Genomic DNA, 18,763 nt, shown 5'->3' on the forward strand with positions numbered 1-18,763 from the left:
GGCAGCAACGCAAGCTTCCATGCTCGCCCTAAGTCATGCTGCGGCTTTAAATGGTCCAGCTGCCGACCGGGCTCGGGCCTCCGTCTAGTTGTGCAAAGAACATTGGCCAATCGTTCCAATCGAACGAATAGTTTCCCAGTATAGGAAAATTGTCAGGAAGGGTCGCTTGCGGCTCGTGAGCTCCAAGGACAAAGTTAGACATGGATGTGTTTTCATGGTCTGTGGGAGCTTGCACGAAGTCCGCGGGAGCATAGTCCGCAACTGGCTGGTTCCCGCCGATGCTCTGCTCAATCAATTTGAGAACAGAACTGCACCTTGAAGCCAAGGTCGTATGTCTCTCATAGTCCTTGAGGATTGTTCGGGCTTGTTGCAGGATGCCCTGCAAGCGGGCTGCGGAGAAGTACTCCACTATTTGCGGCGACGACTGGGCCGCGAGCAGATTTGTCGCGGCCATATATACATCTTTCATGGTCATCAGCATACGACTTTGAGCTACTTTAAGGGATTCCACTTACATGAGACAGTGTACCAATTCGACGGTAAGATGTACGCCTGTTTCTGTTCCGGCGAGTTCCGGACGATAAACTCGATCATGTCGGTAGCCGCCTTGGTACAATTGACTTGGCATTGGAAGACTACGTGGGGCATGATCTGGTCGTCATCCGCATACAGACCGCTGCCTGGGGCGTTGTTGGTTCTTTGTTGGTGGATCTGTAGCAGCAAGAGTCGAAAGAGGAGGAGTCGGACCGATAGATACCTTCGCCATAAGACAAAAGTTTGTCAGTGCTAGATGCTCTCTGGGCTTTCCGGACACGAGGGGAGGTACACACCGAGCGCGAAGGATATTTGCTTCACGAGTGATGTGTTTGGTTGGCGTGGGATCTTCAAGTTCCGACGGCATTTGGAAGAACGGGTGCAGGCTGCGAGCCCAATTGTTCAATGCGGAGTCGATGCGGAACAGGCTGGCGAATTTGTCGAAGAAGAGTGACGAGTTCTCACCTGGCTCGGCGTCATTGCGATTGGGGTGCCGGTCGCTCTTGCCATCTCCCAAGATATAGAAGGTCTCTAGCACTTCCCCGATGATGTGATGTAGTCGACAAAAGGATATGTAGAAGTTGACCTTCGAGGGTAGACCTGCAATCGCAGTCTGGCCCGAAGGTTCCCGGAGGTTGAGTACCAGAGAATTGAGCCCCTGTTGTGCGACAGATTGAGGAACCTTGAGGGCGCAACCAAAGGTCATGGAACAGATTCTAGAGACGTGTCAGTTACAACACGACTCCCTGGCTCTTCTTCCATACCGGTCCATGATAACACATCCATTCCACACTTGACGCGCAAGGTCTCGCTCCTTGGAGTTTTCCATGGCCTCTGTGGTCTCAGGGATGTGCAATCCCAGCTCCTGGGCAATATGAATTGCCGTTCCAATGATGCGGAAGCATTTTTGGGGCTCTTTCTCATGCTGCAGGTACACGGCCGTGAGCAACAGGATCTGGATGATCTCAAAATTGTAAAGGTCCATCAGCTGGTATGACATCAACGCCTGAGCCCGGTCAAAGAAGACCACAGACGATTGATAGCGAACGAGAGGGGGTTCGCCCTGGGACGCGACACACGAGGTAGCAAACATCAGGTTCAGGAGGCAGTGCAGAACCGTCTCATTCATCGCCAATTCGCCGTCTTTGACCCACAGAGTCTCGTAGGCACTTTCAATGGAAGGCCGGTCCAGCCAGGGGTAGGCGCTGTCTACATAGTCCCAGTAGAGACCGAGGAGGTTGTCCGCCTGCTTCCGCGGAGGGATCGCAAACTGGAGATCGGGAGGTTCTTTGCGCGGGCTCTGTTTCTGCAGCTTCGGCAGGTGTTTGAGCGCTTTCGGCAGAACTAGGCTTCTGTCCTGTCTTCTGCTTTCCGGTGTGTCGGTTCGACCAGTCTCGGACCCTACATCGTGTAGGAGATGTGCGCCGCTGGATGCACCGAACAGACTCCCCGTCGGGACGACGCCACTGTACTGGCTCGCCTGGTCATCATCATCAGTCTGTTGGCAGTCATGAGCTGGATGCTCGCTCGTGGATGCTGCCTGCTCGACGCCTTCATCAGCCTCACGATATGTGCAAGTATGTGACGTTCGTTTCCGCTTCGAGCAAGGACCGCAGACTAATGCAAGGTAAGTAAGTGAATGCTCCACCACGCGACAGGAATGCCATTGGTGCTCTTACCAGGTCTAGCACCGTCGCATTTCGTCTTCCTGGCCTTGCATACATTGCAGGCGATGCGAATCTTGGCACGTTTCGGCCTTGGACCTCTTGACACCTGGTCGTGTGGAGACGACCGACCCGCGTGGAATGAGAACATCATTTTGGGGGGAAATACGGAGGGAACTCGGGAGGATGAATCGGAAAGACACAATCCCGACTTTTGCCTGGCTGCCCCAGGCTTCCGTGGCTGATTATGTCATTGGCGTTCCGTTCCCAATGCGGTAATCCGACGGTCGGCCAACATCCGGGCACAGATGTATGGATTATGTATGGATCCATGATGGCATTGAAGAAATATTCGGCTTACCGGTGCCAGGCGATCTGCTGAAATTGGGTCAAGTGGTACTTAAGGCTCTGGGCCGTAATCTAGGTTCTTGTTCTGACTTGCTCACATAAGATTCTCACCATTTACATCCGGTTGTTTGCGCCACATTACTATACTATATTCCAACCGGAGCATCCGACGGCCCCAAACGAGAAAATGGCCCCCCGACCAGATCATCCTCAAACACTCGCAGAACGCCTCTACTTCCTAGACGTGGGCATCTCGACCTCCGAGCTCAATGGCCGCCTTCTCACCTGCAAGCCTGACGGCTCGGACCTTTGCGAGCTGATCACGCAAATCAACACCATGCCCGACGGCATCACCATCGACGCAACCCACCAGCACATCTACTGGACCAACATGGGCGTCCCCTCCGCCAACGACGGCTCGATTCAACGCTGCGATCTATCAGGAAACAATATCGTCAGCGTCATCCCCAAGGGCTACACCCACACACCCAAGCAGCTCACCATTGCCCCCCGGTCCAGGAAGCTGTACTGGTCCGATCGCGAAGGCGGAAGGGTCATGCGGGCGAGTCTGGACGGAAGTGGCGTCGAGGTTCTCTATCGAGCGACTGAGAGCCAGGGCACAGACATACCGGCTGTTTACGACTGGTGCGTGGGCATTGCGGTTGACGAGGAGGCGGGGAAGGTGTATTGGTCGCAGAAGGGGCCGTCGAAGGGGAACCACGGCCGGATATTCCGGATGGGGATTGACTTGAAGGAGGGTGAGTCACCGGAGAGGAGGACAGATGTTGAATGTCTTCTGGACGGGCTGCCGGAGCCCATTGATTTGGAGTTGGACCACGCTTCAAGGACGCTGTATTGGACGGATCGGGGCGATCCGCCTCGAGGCAACACGGTCAATTCGGTGGTGCTGGCAGATGGATCGGGGAAGAAGCTGGAGCCGAAGATCTTAGTGCGCAAGCTTCATGAGGGCATTGGCATTGCATTGGACTTGAAGCATGGTCGCATGTTCTTTGGCGATCTGGGAGGCTCGTTGTACAGTGCGAATCTGGATGGGTCCTGCAAGACCACCATCTTGCCTGATGTTGGGGGTGCCATCACCGGAATGGCGTATGTGAGAAACTAGAGCTGTATACCTTTTTTATTGGTGGATGATTTCAATTGTGATGGAAGCGCACCGGACACTGGTCTTTATGCGGAAAAAGAGGAACTATATCATAGAGAGGAACGGATTTGCAGTGGTGCCTAAAAATATATTGGATGCGCTGAATACAACTAACATTTCTAATACAGTCATGATGAATTTCGATCATCAGCATTCCGCTTTCCCTCCCTCCTTGAGCGCCTCCGCCGCCTTCTGCACCGTAGCCGCCTTCATGAACGGACTGCGCTCTCGGATCTTGGGCCCCCAGATCAAAAAGCACACGGGCGCCAGCGTCAACGCGAGACTAATAAATCCCAGCAAGCTGCTCGCCCACTGCAGACCCATGGCCCTATACATATTCATCGTCGCCAGCGGCAAGAAAGCCGAGAAGGTGTTCTCGCCGAGCACGACGCACGCCATCGCACTGCCCGCGTAATTGCTATAGGCATCAACAACATAATCCATGATCCCCGTCACCACAATCACACTGCCGGCGCCGACCATGCCCAGTCCGATCGACGGTGCAATCCACGGCAATTCGGGGTAGGAAGTCCAGGCGTAGACGAACATGCCGCCCGTCAGCCCGAGGATCGCCCCGGCCAGGGACATGTATAATCGGGCTTCCGGGATGGGGACGCCGGGGATCTGGGTGTTGCGTTTCGCGGAGCTGAAATAGAGCCGGGCGGAGACCAGCGTCAACGGCCATCCGAGGACCTGGCCCACAACAATGGCCCCCTGCACGTATCCCGACTGCACCGGATCCCAACCATAGAGAGCCTCGTACACCTGCTCCACCGACTGGGTAAAGAGGTACAGCGTGCCGACCGTGAACGCCGACCACAACATGCAGAAGAAGACCACGTACTCGGTCACCAGCATCTTGAGCGGCCGCTGGATGCTCGTCGCCAGCACCTCGAGGACCGGTTTGGAGAGGATCTCGTGGCGGGTGTACGCGTTGACGCCCTTGGCGCGGAGCTTCTTGGCCCGCTGCTTCAGAATCACCACGTCGCGGGATTCCTGCATGGTCAGGAACGCGACGGGGAAGAGCACCGCGTGCCAGATGAGTTGCATGTAGGAGATCCACCGCCACGAGAGGAATTGGATGATGGACGCGCCCAACACGGGGCCGATACTGCTGCCGCCAAGATACGCGACCATCCAGAGACCGACGGGTTTAGTGCGTTCGCGCTCGCTGCCCCAGATGTTGCCGATCACGCTCGCAGCACTGTTTCCGAGGACGGCGACGCAGCCGCCGGCAAAGAAGCGAGTGACGACCAAGGTCGCGAAGTTCTGCGCCACGGCTTGTGGAATGAGGAAGAGGATGAAGACGAAATGCGTGAGGAGGAACGTTCGTCGGATCCCGAAGTCTTCCATGGTCGGCAGAATGATCAGCGAGAAGAAGGCACCCCCCAGAGCCCAGGTGGTGACTGGCCAATAGGAATTGGCGAAAGAGGCCTCGCTCACGCTGAACACCTTGTTTAGATCCAGGTGGGCCACGGTGATGATGGTGCCATTGGCGAGGACGAGGAAGGTGGTGAAGAGGGCGACGAAGGTCACCAGCCACTTGCGGGCTTTGGACCAGTTAAACGGGTTTTCCTGATCATGAGGCCCGTCCCAGTCGACAATGACGAGGTTGTCGACCGTGCCTGCGAATTCTACTGAAGGGTTAGCCAGACAGTGGTGGCGATGATGGGGATTAGTCACGCACCAGCTATTAATTCGTCTGCATTCGCAGGACCTGCCGAGGCGCCGCCATGCATTTGGAAATAGGTGTGGGTGAGATGGGAAGAGTGGCCAAGGAAGCTTGGTTGTTCGATGCGGTGTCAATTGAGTAATAAAAACAATGCTTGATGCAAGAAGAATGCTCGGTATTGCTTGGTGTGTGGGAATCAGACCGGGAAAGGCAAGATCTTTAAATAGAGAGAGCGATCAAGCTCAGCATTCCACTTTCTAGAATTGTCCCAGCATCCCACAGGTGATCCCGATATGGCGAGCTTAACAAGCAGCCAGTTGGAAGCATGATCCCACCGAATATCGTGACGGTTCTCTTCACATTGACCTGGAGAGGAATAGCTTGGCCATCCGTAAATACGTGACTGTGTGAATAATGCGTGAAGGGTTCCAGAAATTTGAAGAACCAAGTTAGAGTTACGTAACCGACTCTTGGTTGGGGATTTGCCACTATTCCCAGAAGGGAAGCCAAGCAGAGAAGCAGTGATTCTGTGGAAGACCGAATAAAGTGAGTGAATGTCCGTTCGGAATTCGAAGGTCGGCTCTCGGTTAGCGTTATTAAGCAGTGGGCTAACCTACCACTCTATCCGGGTAAGGAACCCGAGCGCACCATCGGATATGTCCACCCCGACACCCCCATGTGCCTCGGATGACAATCTGCACGGCTCAAGCAGCAAAGATCGACTCGTTCTAACGCATGGTCCCTGGGACGAAAATGAGAAGGAACGGTACCATGTCTCGCATGCCCGGGGGATTGATTTGAGTTCTGCACAGGTACTCGAATACGAGAATGATACTACTAAGTATGCCAGCATGACTACTTCTTAATCTGGGGAAACGCCCCACCTTCTCCGATGTCATACTTAGTCGGGTTCTTCTTGAGATCCGTGTTCGGAATTGTGACTCCTTTATTTACACAGGAAATAGTGCCGCCAGAGACATCTCCTATTTGCTCAACTATGCAGGAAACCAGGAGTGCACAGAGAGGATGTATTCCACCATCAATCCCATGAAAGACACGCATATCAAACAAAGAGTCACAAGGACTCGCATGGTCCATCTCTCCACGAAGCCATCCATAGTGGCCATCTAATAATTCACCGCCTCGCCGTTCTCCAAGTCCCGACCCTCTTTCATGGCCTGTAATCTCTCTTCCCATCCTCCAGCCCAGCTTTGACGCCGTCCATCCTGGCTGACCATTTCCAACCTATTCTCAAACCCCAATGTCCGTCCTGCAAACAGGAGGATCAACCGCTCAGCCTCCTCCGCGTTCTGACTGAGCCCATGATCATCGCCGGGAAACGTCTTCAGCTCTCGCACCCCCTCAGTCCCATACTGCCCATAGAGCACCTCCGAACACCGCGACGAGAGAACCGTATCGCCCGTCCCATGCAGAAGCAACAAAGGCCGCGGACTCAGCTTCGCGATCCCCGAGGTCAGCGCGGTCTGTGAGGCGACGGTGGCGATACCCACCACCCGCTCGGGCTCCTTCGCCGCCACAGTGAAACACGGACTGCCGCCGAATGACCAGCCGACGACCACGAACCGCCTGGACTGGTACTGCTGGCCGAGGTAGTCCATGGCTGCGATCACGTCGGCCGTGCAGTATTGAGTGCGCGCGGGCTCGCGGTAGTCTAGGCGGATGACCGGGATGGAGAGAAGCGTGGTGAGCTTGTCGGCTAGGGAGGGATAGATGCCTGCACGAAGCTTTGGTTAGCTCACTGGTGGCTTGGGGCGGGTGAGTCTACTGGGGGATCGATCTTGCCTGATGGGCCGCTGACTCCGCCTCCGGCACCGCTGATCAGGATGACCGCGGCGCCGTGCACTTCTCGTGCATTGTAATTGCGTGGTTGGTGTAGGATGGCTGGGGCTTCGTGGTCGTGCGGATCGTGGACGACGATGCGGATGCGCTGGGCCAGCGATGCTTGGTGGGTGGTCGTCGGGGCTTGAGGCGGGTGGAGTGGCCCTAGGCTTGAGAGGGGATGATGAATGGTGGTCATTGCGCTGGTGGATGTATTGTATCTCAATCTGGAATTTATTTGATCTCCCAGTCATCATACTTCGTAGTTCGATGCTGGGTGCCAGGTCATATAGGGCTCCCGCATATTGACATCAGACTGACGGGAGGGGAGCGTGGCAAGTCACCTGAACCCATCCCACGTAACTGTCAAGTGTGGGTGAAATAAATTCAACTGTAGAGTCATTCTGAAATCTTCTATATTTCTTAGTCCGGATCTATCATTTATCTCTTCATTCGACGATAAGATGAGCAAGCTTGGGTAAGCTACGGTCGGCGCTAGTCACGTGAGTCAGGGTCTCGCCTCCTAATCTGATCGGGTCTAACCGGAAAAAGGGCCATCCATGACCTGATCTGCCAGCGCCAGTTGTAACGACAAGATGGATGTGATGGCAATGTATGTCTATTATTGTTTTTGATGTGGCTTGTCAGGTTACTTCGCTATGATAGAAATGAATAATAAAAAAAAAAGAAGGGCAGATTACTAGGTAGTCTGCAGTGAAGAGGAGCCTGTTCACCTGGAGGCGTAAGCTTAACTTGTAGTATCTCCATACTATCAGCACACCGCCAGTTATGATCAGCACAACGGGGTTGTGATAGTCACTCTGATCCGTGTTGATCCATACCTATCTTTCCCTGTTTGATTTAAGGAAACAAACAGCAGCATCACCTGACTGGCCGATACAGGTTCGATGAGCATGGTCTACACCCCAGTCCAGAACCCTGGCAGTGATATCAATCACCCCGCCGGAGTTCCGAATGGCGTCTTCTGTCGGCCTGACATACTTGGTACATCGCGTCTAGGCTACTGCGTAACGCGTTAGCTGACCACCGCCCTATCCTTATTTCCCCGCTTCCGACCGACTCAAAATGTTAATTTTCTCATTGTTTACTATTTCCTGGCAATTCCAGCGTCGGCACAGCTGAACCTACCATGGTAATGCTGACCAGTTTGGCTCTCACCAGTCTGCTGGGCTTGGCCAGCGCACAATTCCCACCCAAGCTTGAGGGGGTCACTGTAATCCAGTCCCAGCTCCACGAAAACGTGACTATCTCATATAAAGAGGTGAGTATGCCGCCCTCCGCGTATCCAATTTCCTTCCATTGCTCATTCTCACGACCTTCAATCAGCCCGGGATCTGCGAAACCACGCCCGGGGTTCGATCGTATTCAGGCTACGTGCATCTGCCACCCGGTTTCCTCAACGCCACCGACACCGGAGGCCAGGACTACCCGATCAACACGTAAGGGATCTCTCCAACCCGCTCCCACACAACAACCATACAGTCTGCTAAACAATCGCAGCTTCTTCTGGTTCTTCGAAGCCCGCAAAGATCCGGGCAATGCGCCGCTCGCGATCTGGCTCAACGGCGGACCCGGCGGCTCCTCGCTGATGGGCCTATTCGAAGAACTGGGCCCGTGTACAGTCGCCGACGACGGTACCACCACGATCCTGAACCCGTGGAGCTGGAACAACGAAGTCAACCTGCTCTTCCTGGACCAGCCGGTGCAGGTCGGCTTTTCGTACGATGTGCCCACCAACGGCACGCTGGTCTCCCTGGAGAATGGCGAGGCCGGCGGCATCATCCCCGGCGATTTCAGCACGGAGATCCCAGAGTCGAACTTCACCTCGCTGGTCGGCACCTTCGCCAGCCAGAAGCTGAACCAGACCGCGGATACCACCGCCCATGCGGCGCCAGCGTTGTGGCAGTTCCTGCAGACTTGGTTCTTTGAGTTCCCACACTACCGGCCGAACGACGATCGGATCAGTCTGTGGGCTGAGAGTTATGGCGGCCATTATGGTCCCGAGTTCTTTCGGTTCATCCTGCAGCAGAATGAGCGCGTTGCCGAGGGCACGGCTGAGTCTGGGGCGCGACATCTACATTTAGATACTTTGGGCATTGTCAATGGGTACATTGATTCGATCGTGCAGGGCGAGTCGTTTATCCATTGGGGGTACAATAATGTGAGCCTGACTGCCAGGCCCAGGTTGACCGTTTCGGGGCTGATGTGATTAGACCTACGGAATCGAGATCTTCAACCAGTCGACCTACGAGGCGCTCCTGGACCACTGGAGGCGCCCCGGGGGCTGCCGCGATCGCCTCGTTCACTGTCAGGCGGCGTTGAAAGACCGCGACGCAGGCACCAGCCCGGCCCCGAATATCACCGAGCTCTGCGCCGGAATCGAACAGGGCTGCGAAGGCGGCGCACCGCAGCTGTACCTGAATGAGCTCAACGTGAGTTCCCCAACCTCCTCCCGAATCCTGCATTGATAAGGCGTCCCGGGGGAGAACCCCCAGACCCCCCTTCCTTTTCAGCTTCCCAGCGCACCTCAATCTCAGGCCAAGCTGAGTAGAGTATCCCGGGGGAGAATCCCCGGACCCCCCTTCTTTTCAGCTTCCCAGCACCGCAATTCTGTTGCCACTGGTATAAGATAAACTGGGGTACCAGGAAGCTGAAAGGAAGGGGGGTCCGGGGGTTCTCCCCCGGGAACGTCACCAGTCCGCATAGCACAGCTAACACAACCCTCATCAGCATTCATGGTACGACATTGCGCACCCCAAACACGACCCCTTCCCCGGCAGATGTAAGTACCCCTGCCCCCACCAGATACGCATATAACTAAAAACTATGCAGCATGGCTAGGCTACCTAACGCAAGAATCCGTCCTGGGCGCCCTAGGTGTCCCCGTCAATTTCACGGCGGCCTCACCGACGGTCGACCGCACTTTCGTGGACACAGTGGACCTCGATCTGGGCGGTTTCCTCGAGTCGATCGCCTACCTGCTGGACAGCGGGGTGAAGGTGCACATGATGTACGGCGACCGCGACTGGACCTGCAACTGGGTGGGCGGCGAGGCTGCCAGTCTGGCGGTGCCGTATTCCCGGCAGGCGGACTTCGCCGAGGCGGGCTACACGCCGCTGTTCACGGCCGAGGGCATCAAGGGCATGACCCGCCAGCTGGGGAACTATAGCTTCACGCGCGTGTTCCAGGCCGGCCACGAGGTGCCGTCGTATCAGCCGCTGGCGGCGCATGATATCTTCCGCCGTGCGACGTTTAATCTTGATATTCCGTCTGGATTGCTGGATGTCTCGGATGAGTTGCGCACGGTCGGATTAAATGATACGTCGGGTATCAGGAATGTGCGTCCCGCTGTGCCGGAGCCCAGGTGCTACATTCTCAGTCCGGGGACTTGTGAGCCGGAGGTTTGGAAGACGGTGCTGGATGGGACGGCGGTGGTCAAGAACTGGATTGTTATTGGTGTTGAGGATGAAGAGAGCGTGTTGGAGGATGGACGCAGTCAGGTTGTTCTCGGAGGGACTGCTTGATGCAGCTACTAAAAGGGTGGCTGGCATTGAGTGATTGCGGGTTGATGTGTCTGTAGGACGCAACTTCAACTTTCGCATGGTAACACTCAGAAGGACGAATCGTTAAAGTTTATAGTACAATTGAGCACATACTCGCTAGGAAATGACACCAACACCAGCCCAGCGTTTTTATCGTACACCGCCGCATCGCTACTCGGAGCTGCAGCTCCCACTGTCGCAAACGAGGTCGTCCGAGCAGTCATCATCAGAGGAGCACGTAGCGCCTAACCCCGTTAGCTCCATCTCCTTCCGCTGAGCAGTAAACGTACCTTCACAGTGACCGGACCAGGAGCAGGTATTAGTGTCCGTGTCCGTGGGGCTGGCAGCAGATTTGGTCGCCGACGCCGTCTTCGTTGGGGTTGACCCCAAATGCGATGCCAGAGCGCCCATGAGCTTGTCGCCCATGGATCGCAGGGTGGTGAAATTAGTGAGGTAGTTCTTTCCTAATGCACTGCTGGGAAGGACAGCATCCTTGCCAGTGAAGACGATGTCTATCTTGTCAGCTGGCTACCAAGAAGGAGCGGAAGAGATACGTACAGGTCACATCGACGGCGGCGTGGCCGTTGTCGCCGTTCAGCCCTTCATCCGGGAAACAGGTGCGGGCCATCAACCACGATGCTTCGCCCGTCACCTCCGGGTCGTCTCCGTTGGAATCGCCCAGGATCCCGTAGTACATCTTACCGTTGCTGAAGAAAAGCGGTCAATTGATATCTCGGCAGAGCGATGGTCCACTTACCAGATGACTGCGACGACGTTGTTACCCGGGAGGAGGTCCGTGTTGGCGGTCAGGAACTTGTCGGGGATGACGATGAAGGGGACCTCGTAGGCAGCGAGAGCACCCCAGTTCGTTTGGGGCTGGCCGTCTCCGTTGCCCTATAACGTCGTGTGGTCAATATCGTTCATGTCCGGAAAAGGAGAGGAGCTCACCTTGCACTTATAGTCGATTCCGTCGCAGTCCACATCCATGTCCGCCACCCAGCTGAGGGCCGCGCCCTGGGATTGTTAGACTCTTTGCATGGAACAGGCTTTTGGGGGCGTACATCGCTGAATTTGACCCAGTCATTGTGGATCGTCGACTTCGGGGAGTTCTTGTCTGTGTTGACTGGGTAGGTCGCCAGCGATGGCACGCTGCTCGCCTTGGCCGCTGCGGACTGGATTGCAGCCACGGGAATGGAACTGGCCGCTGCAAAGTAGCTGGCAGGAGGGCCAGCGGTGGGCGAGTTATACTTGGAGCCATCGACGGTCTGAGCCACGGCTGAGGCGGACAGGCCCAGGAGCGCCAGGCTGAGGGTGCTTTGGATAGCCATGGTTAAATGTGCAGTGAAGAAGAGAAAGTTGTTCTCGTGGAGGTGATATCGAGAAGAATGATTGTGATGGCGAATGCGGATAGCAATGGGCAGTTAGGCAGCATTTATACGAGTCCTATTGCTGTTGCGCGACGCCCACGAAGATCTTTTTGTGGCTGTCAGCACCCTCCTTGCCCTGTGCTTTTCGCCCCAACTAAGCTCGGAGCGATTTGGTCCAAGATAGGGCCACGGAATCAGATAAAGTAGAGTGTTCTTCACCAGCTCCGGGTGGTTGATCATGGTTCCACGGCCGGCTTATTTCTGAGGTCTTGGGCTTGCGTGCCTCCTCCGATCGTGACACCGTCACGCAGTATCCTGCAAAGCATTTCGACTCTCTCTCTGAGGGTGCAACAAGCCAGACTGACTGGGAAATGGCAATTGAGGGGTCAATGACCTGTCACCCGGGTCCGTATCCCGATCTGCAGTTCCGATCCATCATGCGACCCAAGACAGAAATAGCCGAATTGGATCGTTTCATAGAAAGAACGCTAGACTCTGATTTAGGATGATCGACGGCGATAGTGTGAGAAAGACCTCGAGGGGCGCGATGTGCCATTGGTCTCATCAGAGTGTGGAAGCGAACCGCCAAGACGGTTGAACTTAGGGCGAAGGATCGAAGGATCATGATGGATCCAGGGACAGACGGGGAGGAACAAAGACGCTGGGGGCAATTGAGAATTGGGGGCCAGGGATGACCAACAAGCTTACCTGGTAATTATCGAGTAGGGCATCGGATCGCTTCCGATCAACACGTGGATCCATGGATTGGGTGTGCTCTTTTTCATCTCTCTCATCTTTCTTGTGGACTGATGTGTACTGTATAGGCCACCTCAGCTCCCCTTCCCCCCCCTAGAACATGTCTCACTCATTATTCTCAACCAGAATCGATACATTGCGTGTGTGGCGTCATTTGCCCTGAAGAGAGAATATTGATGGCTTGAACTTCTAGGTGTGAGGTACTATTTCGGTGTGCCTTCACATCTCTCAAAGCGGCACTTTCCCTTCCACCTTCTCAATTCCTTCACATCCGATTTCATAGGCAACAATGTTCGGTCGCTGCTTCAGCTGATGATTGCTTCAGTGGTAAGAGGGAGTAGATTTATTAGCACGCGTTCCAGTCAGAGCTATGCTGACTTCTCAGAGACAGCGTGTCGTTCAAAGATCCGAAATTCAGACGATGGAAAGACGCATTTCGGCAACTGGCGTCGATCATTTGCCCCTTGAGCGATCTCCCTACCACCCCTCGTGAGTCAAAGGTCAGTACAGCACGTTTATAATGTACGATGCACTATCTTGCAGCGATGACGATGCTTGTCGGTAGGTAGATAAGGGTTTCCCAGACAAGGAAGGGTTTGTATAGCAACGGTGGCGGAAGATCCTCCCTTCCAGGGTCTTTGCAGGGATGAGGGTAGCACACCTTGCATCGCTCCCCTCCAAAGCCTAGATGTGCAGGGGATGAGCCGGGAATATAAATGAGGATGCTTGTCTCCATCCCCAGGTTCACGCATTCCAGTTTTCTTCGCATTCCTAATTTGACTGACACATTTCCCCTCCGATTTCCCCAAGAATGTTCTTTCGACATGCACTCGTTGCCACCACGGCATTTCTATCCGTATCGACGGCGCTCCCAGCAGTCGAACACAGCCCTTCTTCCCACTTATTGTCTCTACGTGATGATACGCAGTGCGGACCACGGAGTGCCTACTATGTCTGTTACCTGAACCATTTCCGAGGCTGCTGCTCGGTTGATCCCTGCGCTTTGGAGGCTGGTTGTCCCGACAACAATCACCACAGTCACCCGAACGATCACAGCTTCAATCTGTCTGCTGCCGAAGAAGTCCGACCAGTCTGCTCTCCGTCGGGGACGCAGATCTTCCAACCGCAGATGGAGATCATCTTCCCGACCGATCCGGCCGTGGACTCGATCACCACCGCGAACCTGAACCTGTCCCGCTCCGCTACCACGCAGTGGAATCAACTGATGAGTTTCAACTTGCCCAGCGAGGCCCGCCAGTGCACGATCGGATGGACGATCCCCGCCCGCCGTAACTTCACCGCTGGCTCCAACGCCCTGGTGCGGGTCATCGAGCATCTCGCCCCCGGGAATTCAACCCGCATCGGTGCTGCCGACTTCTCCTTCTGGCCGGACACCCCCGGACCCCATGAGGCTCTCGTTGGAACCACAGCCTGCAAGGAGCACTTGCAGTTCCAGTTGATCTTGGAGCATCGCGATACCGTCTTCATGGAGCAGAATGAGAGGACCGGCTGGTGGGTGCGCTACACCTGTTGATGGGGAGTGGCTCGTGGGTGAATCGATTAGCTTGGTGATGGTGACTTTCTTGTATTTTGACTTGGGACATGGCTTGGTGTTTGGTAGATAGGTATATAGAAGTAATGACTGATAATGAAATCCTGTGATGATGATCTTGTTCAAGCAGATCTGCTCTCCTCCTTGGGCAAGGGGTTATTGCATGCTCGGCTCTGAATTTGGGCCTCGTGCAGTCACACACTATGCACAAACGATGAGCAAGAAGAAGCTTACTGTCCATCAAGCCGGGAGATGTCTGACGCGCCCCTAGAGTTCTTCATATCTTGTCCGCAAATGAGGTCCAAGTTTAAGTTGGTACCAAACCATGCGCAATTGATTCCTCCAAAAGGCGAATCAGATCCTTGTTCCCGCGGAGAGACCGGACGCTGTATAGAGACTGATGCCGGTTTTCCCAGACGTTCAGGCTCTGTCTTCAAGACACTGGGGGCGAAAGGATGGCCTAGTCTGAGTTGGACTGCAGATTACTCGAAGCAGAGATTGTTGGTGTTTCGAACTGTCTCATTAGCTCGTATTCCCTCACGGGCCAGGAGCTCGGCCTGAACTTGCGGGTATCCATTTTCCCAATCCGGATGGGCCAGTCGAGCGGCGATGGATTGATATGAGATAATGAGGAAATATCCAAGGATGGGGCCAGTTAGCAGAAGGCGTTATATAGCATACAGTGCGCAGACATCGTCATGGGATAACCCTCGGTCGCATCGCATACTTTGACACTATCATCCAGTATGGCACCCAAGGCAGCTTTCCTCGCCGCCACGGCTCTGGCATGGCCAGCTTTCACCCAAGCATACACTCTCAAAGACAACTACATGGCCAACAACTACCAGGACTTCTTCAACAAGTTTACTTTCTGGACCGGTGCGGATCCGACCAAGGGCCTGGTAGATTATGTCGACGAGGCCTCTGCCTGGAACAATGGCCTCATCGGCAATGGAGGCAACATCTACCTCGGGGTGGATAATACCAACAAGGTCGGCGATGAGGGTCGCAAGAGTGTTCGATTGACCGGGAAAACGGCCTATGGCCCTGGCACTCTCATCGTGGCAGATATTGCTTATATGGTGAGCGAGCAATAGCTTTTCGATTTGCATCAATGGCACGATATAAATACTGACTCGATGACCAGCCGCAAGTCTGCGGAACCTGGCCAGCCTTCTGGATGACAGCTCAATCGGACGACTGGCCCCAGAGCGGAGAGATTGACATCGTTGAGAATGCGAACAACGCGCAGAACAATCAAATGTCTCTGCACGTCAGTGAGAAACAGGGACAATGCAGCATCGCCCCCAATCCCTCGATGACGGCGACTAAAGATCGATGGGGCAATTGCGCTGAGGAGGTCAATGGGGGGTGCGAGGCCAACGATCCTCGCACGAACAGCTTTGGCTCGGGCTTCAACAACAATGGCGGTGGTGTTTATGCAATGGAGTGGACCACGCAGGCGGTGCGTATCTGGTTCTTCCCCCGTGGCTCTATCCCGAGTGGTAACAGTGGACCTTTGGGCGCTTCGCCGGACCCAAACACATGGGGCACGCCCACTACGAACTTCCAGAGCAAGGATGGCAGTGGCTGTGATATGTCCTCCCATATCAGGAATCAGCGCATCGTCATCGATACGACCTTCTGTGGTACTTGGGCCAGCGGGACGTGGTCGAGCTCCGGGTGCGCTTCTAAGACCGGGTATAGCTCCTGTGAGGATTATGTCAAGAATGTACCAGGAGACTTCAAGTATGCTTTCTGGACGTTCAAGTCCCTCAAGGCTTACACTTGAGCATTGATATTTGCTGGTCGGTCAGTCGATGACTTTAACCTGTTTGAATGTATATACCGTGTATACTATCGATCATAAGTTACTCATTTGGGCGCACACACTTGTCTCTCACTGTCCGGGGTCTGTGAATGCTAGAGGATCCGTCTCAAGGGACAGGCTTTGGTGGTAGTGCTGTGATATAAATCTTCAACACACCAATTCCAGTGCTTGACGCTGAGGCCACGGGGCTGGTCTCCTATCATGGCATTTTCCAGCAGAGTTGCTGTTCGCGGCATTCTCCATGCAAGGCCTCCGCTGAAAAGACTGCAGCGGCAATTGTCCGTACTTCGAGTAAGGTGTCTATTCTTTATAAGCTACTACATTAATGCGGAGCAATCGATTATTGTGAATGGAGTGACCTGTCTCCGCCTCAACGTGCTCTCCAAATGGGCGTGCGAAAAATTCCTGTCTGTGGAGTTGGAGCGTTTGCCTTCCGAGCAGGACGATCTCGATCGCCGTGCCCGCGAGGCCAATCTCCAGGTTCTCATGGAGCGTACCTTGCACAGTCCTCCATCTCAGCAGAGAACTAGGGTCGCTTTTGGCATTGTGGCTATTGGTAGGTACAGCTGTTTTCACAAACTTGAGGAAGGCTGTCAGCGTGAGTCGATCATGGTGGAGGATATAAGGGTGTTTCATATGAGCAAGCAAGCGCGCTCGATTGCTTACATCTTGCAGAATCACGTCAAAGAGTGACATTGGCTGGCCCAGAGCTTTCAGGTACGTCCCTATCTTTCCATACGGCCAATTAATTTAAGCACAGCATTCACGATAAAAGCAGGTTCAACAAAGGTCCCCAGCCACTACCACATTGTAGTTGTCCGAATCAAACTCCTTTTCGTTGATATACTGTCCATCAAAGCATTGAATCATGATATGCTCAGCATAGGTGGCCAGGTACGAGCCCTCCGGCTGGATTGCCCATGCGTTCTGAACACCTGTTGGTCCTCCAGCTTTGAAGCATAACAGCACATATCCACAATGGCGGACTTACATCATTGCAGAGGTAGATGGCAGAGTCATACGAGCAGCTGATGCGGGCGCAGGTACAAGGGCCGGCGCCTACTTTGCACACCCCGTCCAAGGCGAGCAAATACTGGATGCCCTTGATGATCCATGGGTGAATGGCAGTGTCCGAATGATCTCCCTCGATGTTGCACAGTAATTTGTTCTGGTGGATGCTTCATCGACTGTTACCGTATTCTATACCAGCTCAGGGACTAGCTGACTTTGTTTCTTTTCTGGACCACACGGTGCATTTCCACATCGGCCTCGCGGCTTCGGCTCTCCAAAAACTGGCTAGAGTTGTAGCCGGGGTTGAGGCGTTTGATCTGCTGGTGAACGTCTTCGATTGTTCCCAATAGCTCGACTTTCTCGCCATCCTCGGTGATGATTCCCCCATACGTCATCGGCACGACGGTCAAGCCCCTGGGCACATGGTTCGTCACGAGCGCCTGGTCGATTGATCAGCACAGATCTTGTATTAGTGCATGGCTGCCTACCATTGAGGTGCTCGCAAGACCAGCCAGAATAAATGGTGTCTTCATGTTTGGAAAACTGGCTGTTATGATGTCTTCGTTGTGTGATGAAATCACTGCCCTTCTCCAGTAACAGTCAACGCTCCTATACTCGTTTCCTGGCACGAGCCTCTCACCCCTTTCCTTCAGCTCCTCGAGCCGTGCAGTATGATCTGGTCCTGCAAAAGTCCTCGAGGTTCCAAGAAACGGGGCACAGGGGGCCATTCAGTGTCACCGACATCCTTCAGCTTGGCGAGAGGCACTTGCAGAGCCGTTGTGCAAGGATTGATAGCTTGTGCTCAAAGCCCCACGTACTTCCTTGGTATTTTCCAGGTGTCGAATCATAGTACTTGCGTGATTTTCTCGTGGGCTTAATCTCCATGTGTGTACTCCTTCAGCCCCCTGTCGTGGGGGCCGACGGAGCCGAGAATATCTCCCATTTGCTAAAAGGAGCTACACCCGGTTCGTGTAACGTATCCTTGAGTAGAAAAAGCCTGGCATGACAGGCTGGAATGTAGGGATGTTGCTGCTGTTAGCTAACGGCAGCCCTACGACCCGTCCCACTTGAACACCAAGTGAAACCGACACTATGCATCTACATTGCTTGTTCGATTGCTGAATCGTGTGAAGGCAAATGGCTCAGTGCGGAGATAACTTTCGCCACGGATTTAAGAAGAGATGAAGGCAGCGTATGAATATTCTTGATGCGCTCCCTTCAGAAGAGTTCGATGTTAGACATTGGCCAGGGCCACCAAGCAACAGGTGGAATCCACCAGCCTTCAAACCATCATGACTGGGCTGAGACCTACAGTCTACTAAAATGTCATCTTCTACTCCGGCAGATGTGACTGCAATGATACTATCAGTACTTAGCAAAGGACTTGAGCCTTACCAGCAATCACAAAGGGGCAGGTTGGATGACGTCACGTGAACATGTACTTTCCCCACCGTCTGTGCTCAT

The 18,763-nt window shown here is 54.3% G+C and overlaps 10 protein-coding genes across 10 annotated transcripts; 5 read left to right on the forward strand and 5 right to left on the reverse strand.

The window, feature by feature from the left end:
* Window positions 1-46: 46 nt before the first annotated feature.
* BO97DRAFT_458872 (Zn(II)2Cys6 transcription factor) lies at window positions 47-2,352 on the reverse strand (the record flags this gene model as incomplete). The annotated part of the gene is made up of 5 exons (XM_025699255.1): window positions 47-462; window positions 516-757; window positions 831-1,250; window positions 1,299-2,151; window positions 2,214-2,352. 5 exons carry the CDS (start codon window positions 2,350-2,352, stop codon window positions 47-49), a joined length of 2,070 nt encoding a protein of 689 aa, XP_025555055.1.
* A 381-nt stretch (window positions 2,353-2,733) lies between these two features.
* BO97DRAFT_362123 (YWTD domain-containing protein) lies at window positions 2,734-3,660 on the forward strand (the record flags this gene model as incomplete). The annotated part of the gene is made up of 1 exon (XM_025692453.1): window positions 2,734-3,660. A coding segment is annotated over one exon (927 nt), but the record flags the coding sequence as incomplete, so codon positions are not given.
* A 128-nt stretch (window positions 3,661-3,788) lies between these two features.
* Window positions 3,789-5,786, reverse strand: BO97DRAFT_362126 (putative MFS transporter). The gene is made up of 2 exons (XM_025692454.1): window positions 5,396-5,786; window positions 3,789-5,342 (listed from the first exon to the last, which is right to left on the reverse strand). Exons 1-2 carry the CDS (start codon window positions 5,445-5,447, stop codon window positions 3,856-3,858), a joined length of 1,539 nt encoding a protein of 512 aa, XP_025555057.1. The 5' UTR covers window positions 5,448-5,786; the 3' UTR covers window positions 3,789-3,855.
* A 566-nt stretch (window positions 5,787-6,352) lies between these two features.
* BO97DRAFT_403120 (uncharacterized protein) lies at window positions 6,353-7,460 on the reverse strand. Its single transcript, XM_025694667.1, has 2 exons — window positions 7,184-7,460; window positions 6,353-7,115 (listed from the first exon to the last, which is right to left on the reverse strand). The coding sequence occupies exons 1-2, from the start codon at window positions 7,416-7,418 to the stop codon at window positions 6,508-6,510; spliced, it is 843 nt and encodes a 280-aa protein (XP_025555058.1). The 5' UTR covers window positions 7,419-7,460; the 3' UTR covers window positions 6,353-6,507.
* An 868-nt stretch (window positions 7,461-8,328) lies between these two features.
* BO97DRAFT_468057 (carboxypeptidase C) lies at window positions 8,329-10,923 on the forward strand. The gene is made up of 6 exons (XM_025699705.1): window positions 8,329-8,501; window positions 8,567-8,679; window positions 8,741-9,401; window positions 9,454-9,672; window positions 9,971-10,022; window positions 10,073-10,923. Exons 1-6 carry the CDS (start codon window positions 8,370-8,372, stop codon window positions 10,762-10,764), a joined length of 1,869 nt encoding a protein of 622 aa, XP_025555059.1. The 5' UTR covers window positions 8,329-8,369; the 3' UTR covers window positions 10,765-10,923.
* BO97DRAFT_177303 (glycoside hydrolase family 75 protein) lies at window positions 10,859-12,328 on the reverse strand. Its single transcript, XM_025690348.1, has 6 exons — window positions 11,844-12,328; window positions 11,731-11,796; window positions 11,540-11,676; window positions 11,341-11,489; window positions 11,073-11,294; window positions 10,859-11,027 (listed from the first exon to the last, which is right to left on the reverse strand). The coding sequence occupies exons 1-6, from the start codon at window positions 12,108-12,110 to the stop codon at window positions 10,954-10,956; spliced, it is 915 nt and encodes a 304-aa protein (XP_025555060.1). The 5' UTR covers window positions 12,111-12,328; the 3' UTR covers window positions 10,859-10,953.
* Window positions 12,329-13,302: 974 nt separating this feature from the next.
* On the forward strand, window positions 13,303-14,599 carry BO97DRAFT_177310 (uncharacterized protein). The gene has a single exon (XM_025690349.1). It carries the CDS (start codon window positions 13,717-13,719, stop codon window positions 14,437-14,439), a length of 723 nt encoding a protein of 240 aa, XP_025555061.1. The 5' UTR covers window positions 13,303-13,716; the 3' UTR covers window positions 14,440-14,599.
* A 483-nt stretch (window positions 14,600-15,082) lies between these two features.
* BO97DRAFT_458901 (uncharacterized protein) lies at window positions 15,083-16,249 on the forward strand (the record flags this gene model as incomplete). The annotated part of the gene is made up of 2 exons (XM_025699257.1): window positions 15,083-15,539; window positions 15,605-16,249. Exons 1-2 carry the CDS (start codon window positions 15,204-15,206, stop codon window positions 16,247-16,249), a joined length of 981 nt encoding a protein of 326 aa, XP_025555062.1. The 5' UTR covers window positions 15,083-15,203.
* A 240-nt stretch (window positions 16,250-16,489) lies between these two features.
* On the forward strand, window positions 16,490-16,981 carry BO97DRAFT_421157 (uncharacterized protein; the record flags this gene model as incomplete). Its single annotated transcript, XM_025696703.1, has 1 exon — window positions 16,490-16,981. The coding sequence occupies one exon, from the start codon at window positions 16,490-16,492 to the stop codon at window positions 16,979-16,981; it is 492 nt and encodes a 163-aa protein (XP_025555063.1).
* Window positions 16,982-17,068: 87 nt separating this feature from the next.
* On the reverse strand, window positions 17,069-17,832 carry BO97DRAFT_421158 (uncharacterized protein; the record flags this gene model as incomplete). Its single annotated transcript, XM_025696704.1, has 4 exons — window positions 17,069-17,215; window positions 17,280-17,456; window positions 17,515-17,739; window positions 17,788-17,832. 4 exons carry the CDS (start codon window positions 17,830-17,832, stop codon window positions 17,069-17,071), a joined length of 594 nt encoding a protein of 197 aa, XP_025555064.1.
* Window positions 17,833-18,763: the final 931 nt, after the last annotated feature.

Source organism: Aspergillus homomorphus, assembly GCF_003184865.1.
Source record: "Aspergillus homomorphus CBS 101889 unplaced genomic scaffold BO97scaffold_4, whole genome shotgun sequence".
NCBI lineage: Eukaryota > Fungi > Ascomycota > Eurotiomycetes > Eurotiales > Aspergillaceae > Aspergillus > Aspergillus homomorphus.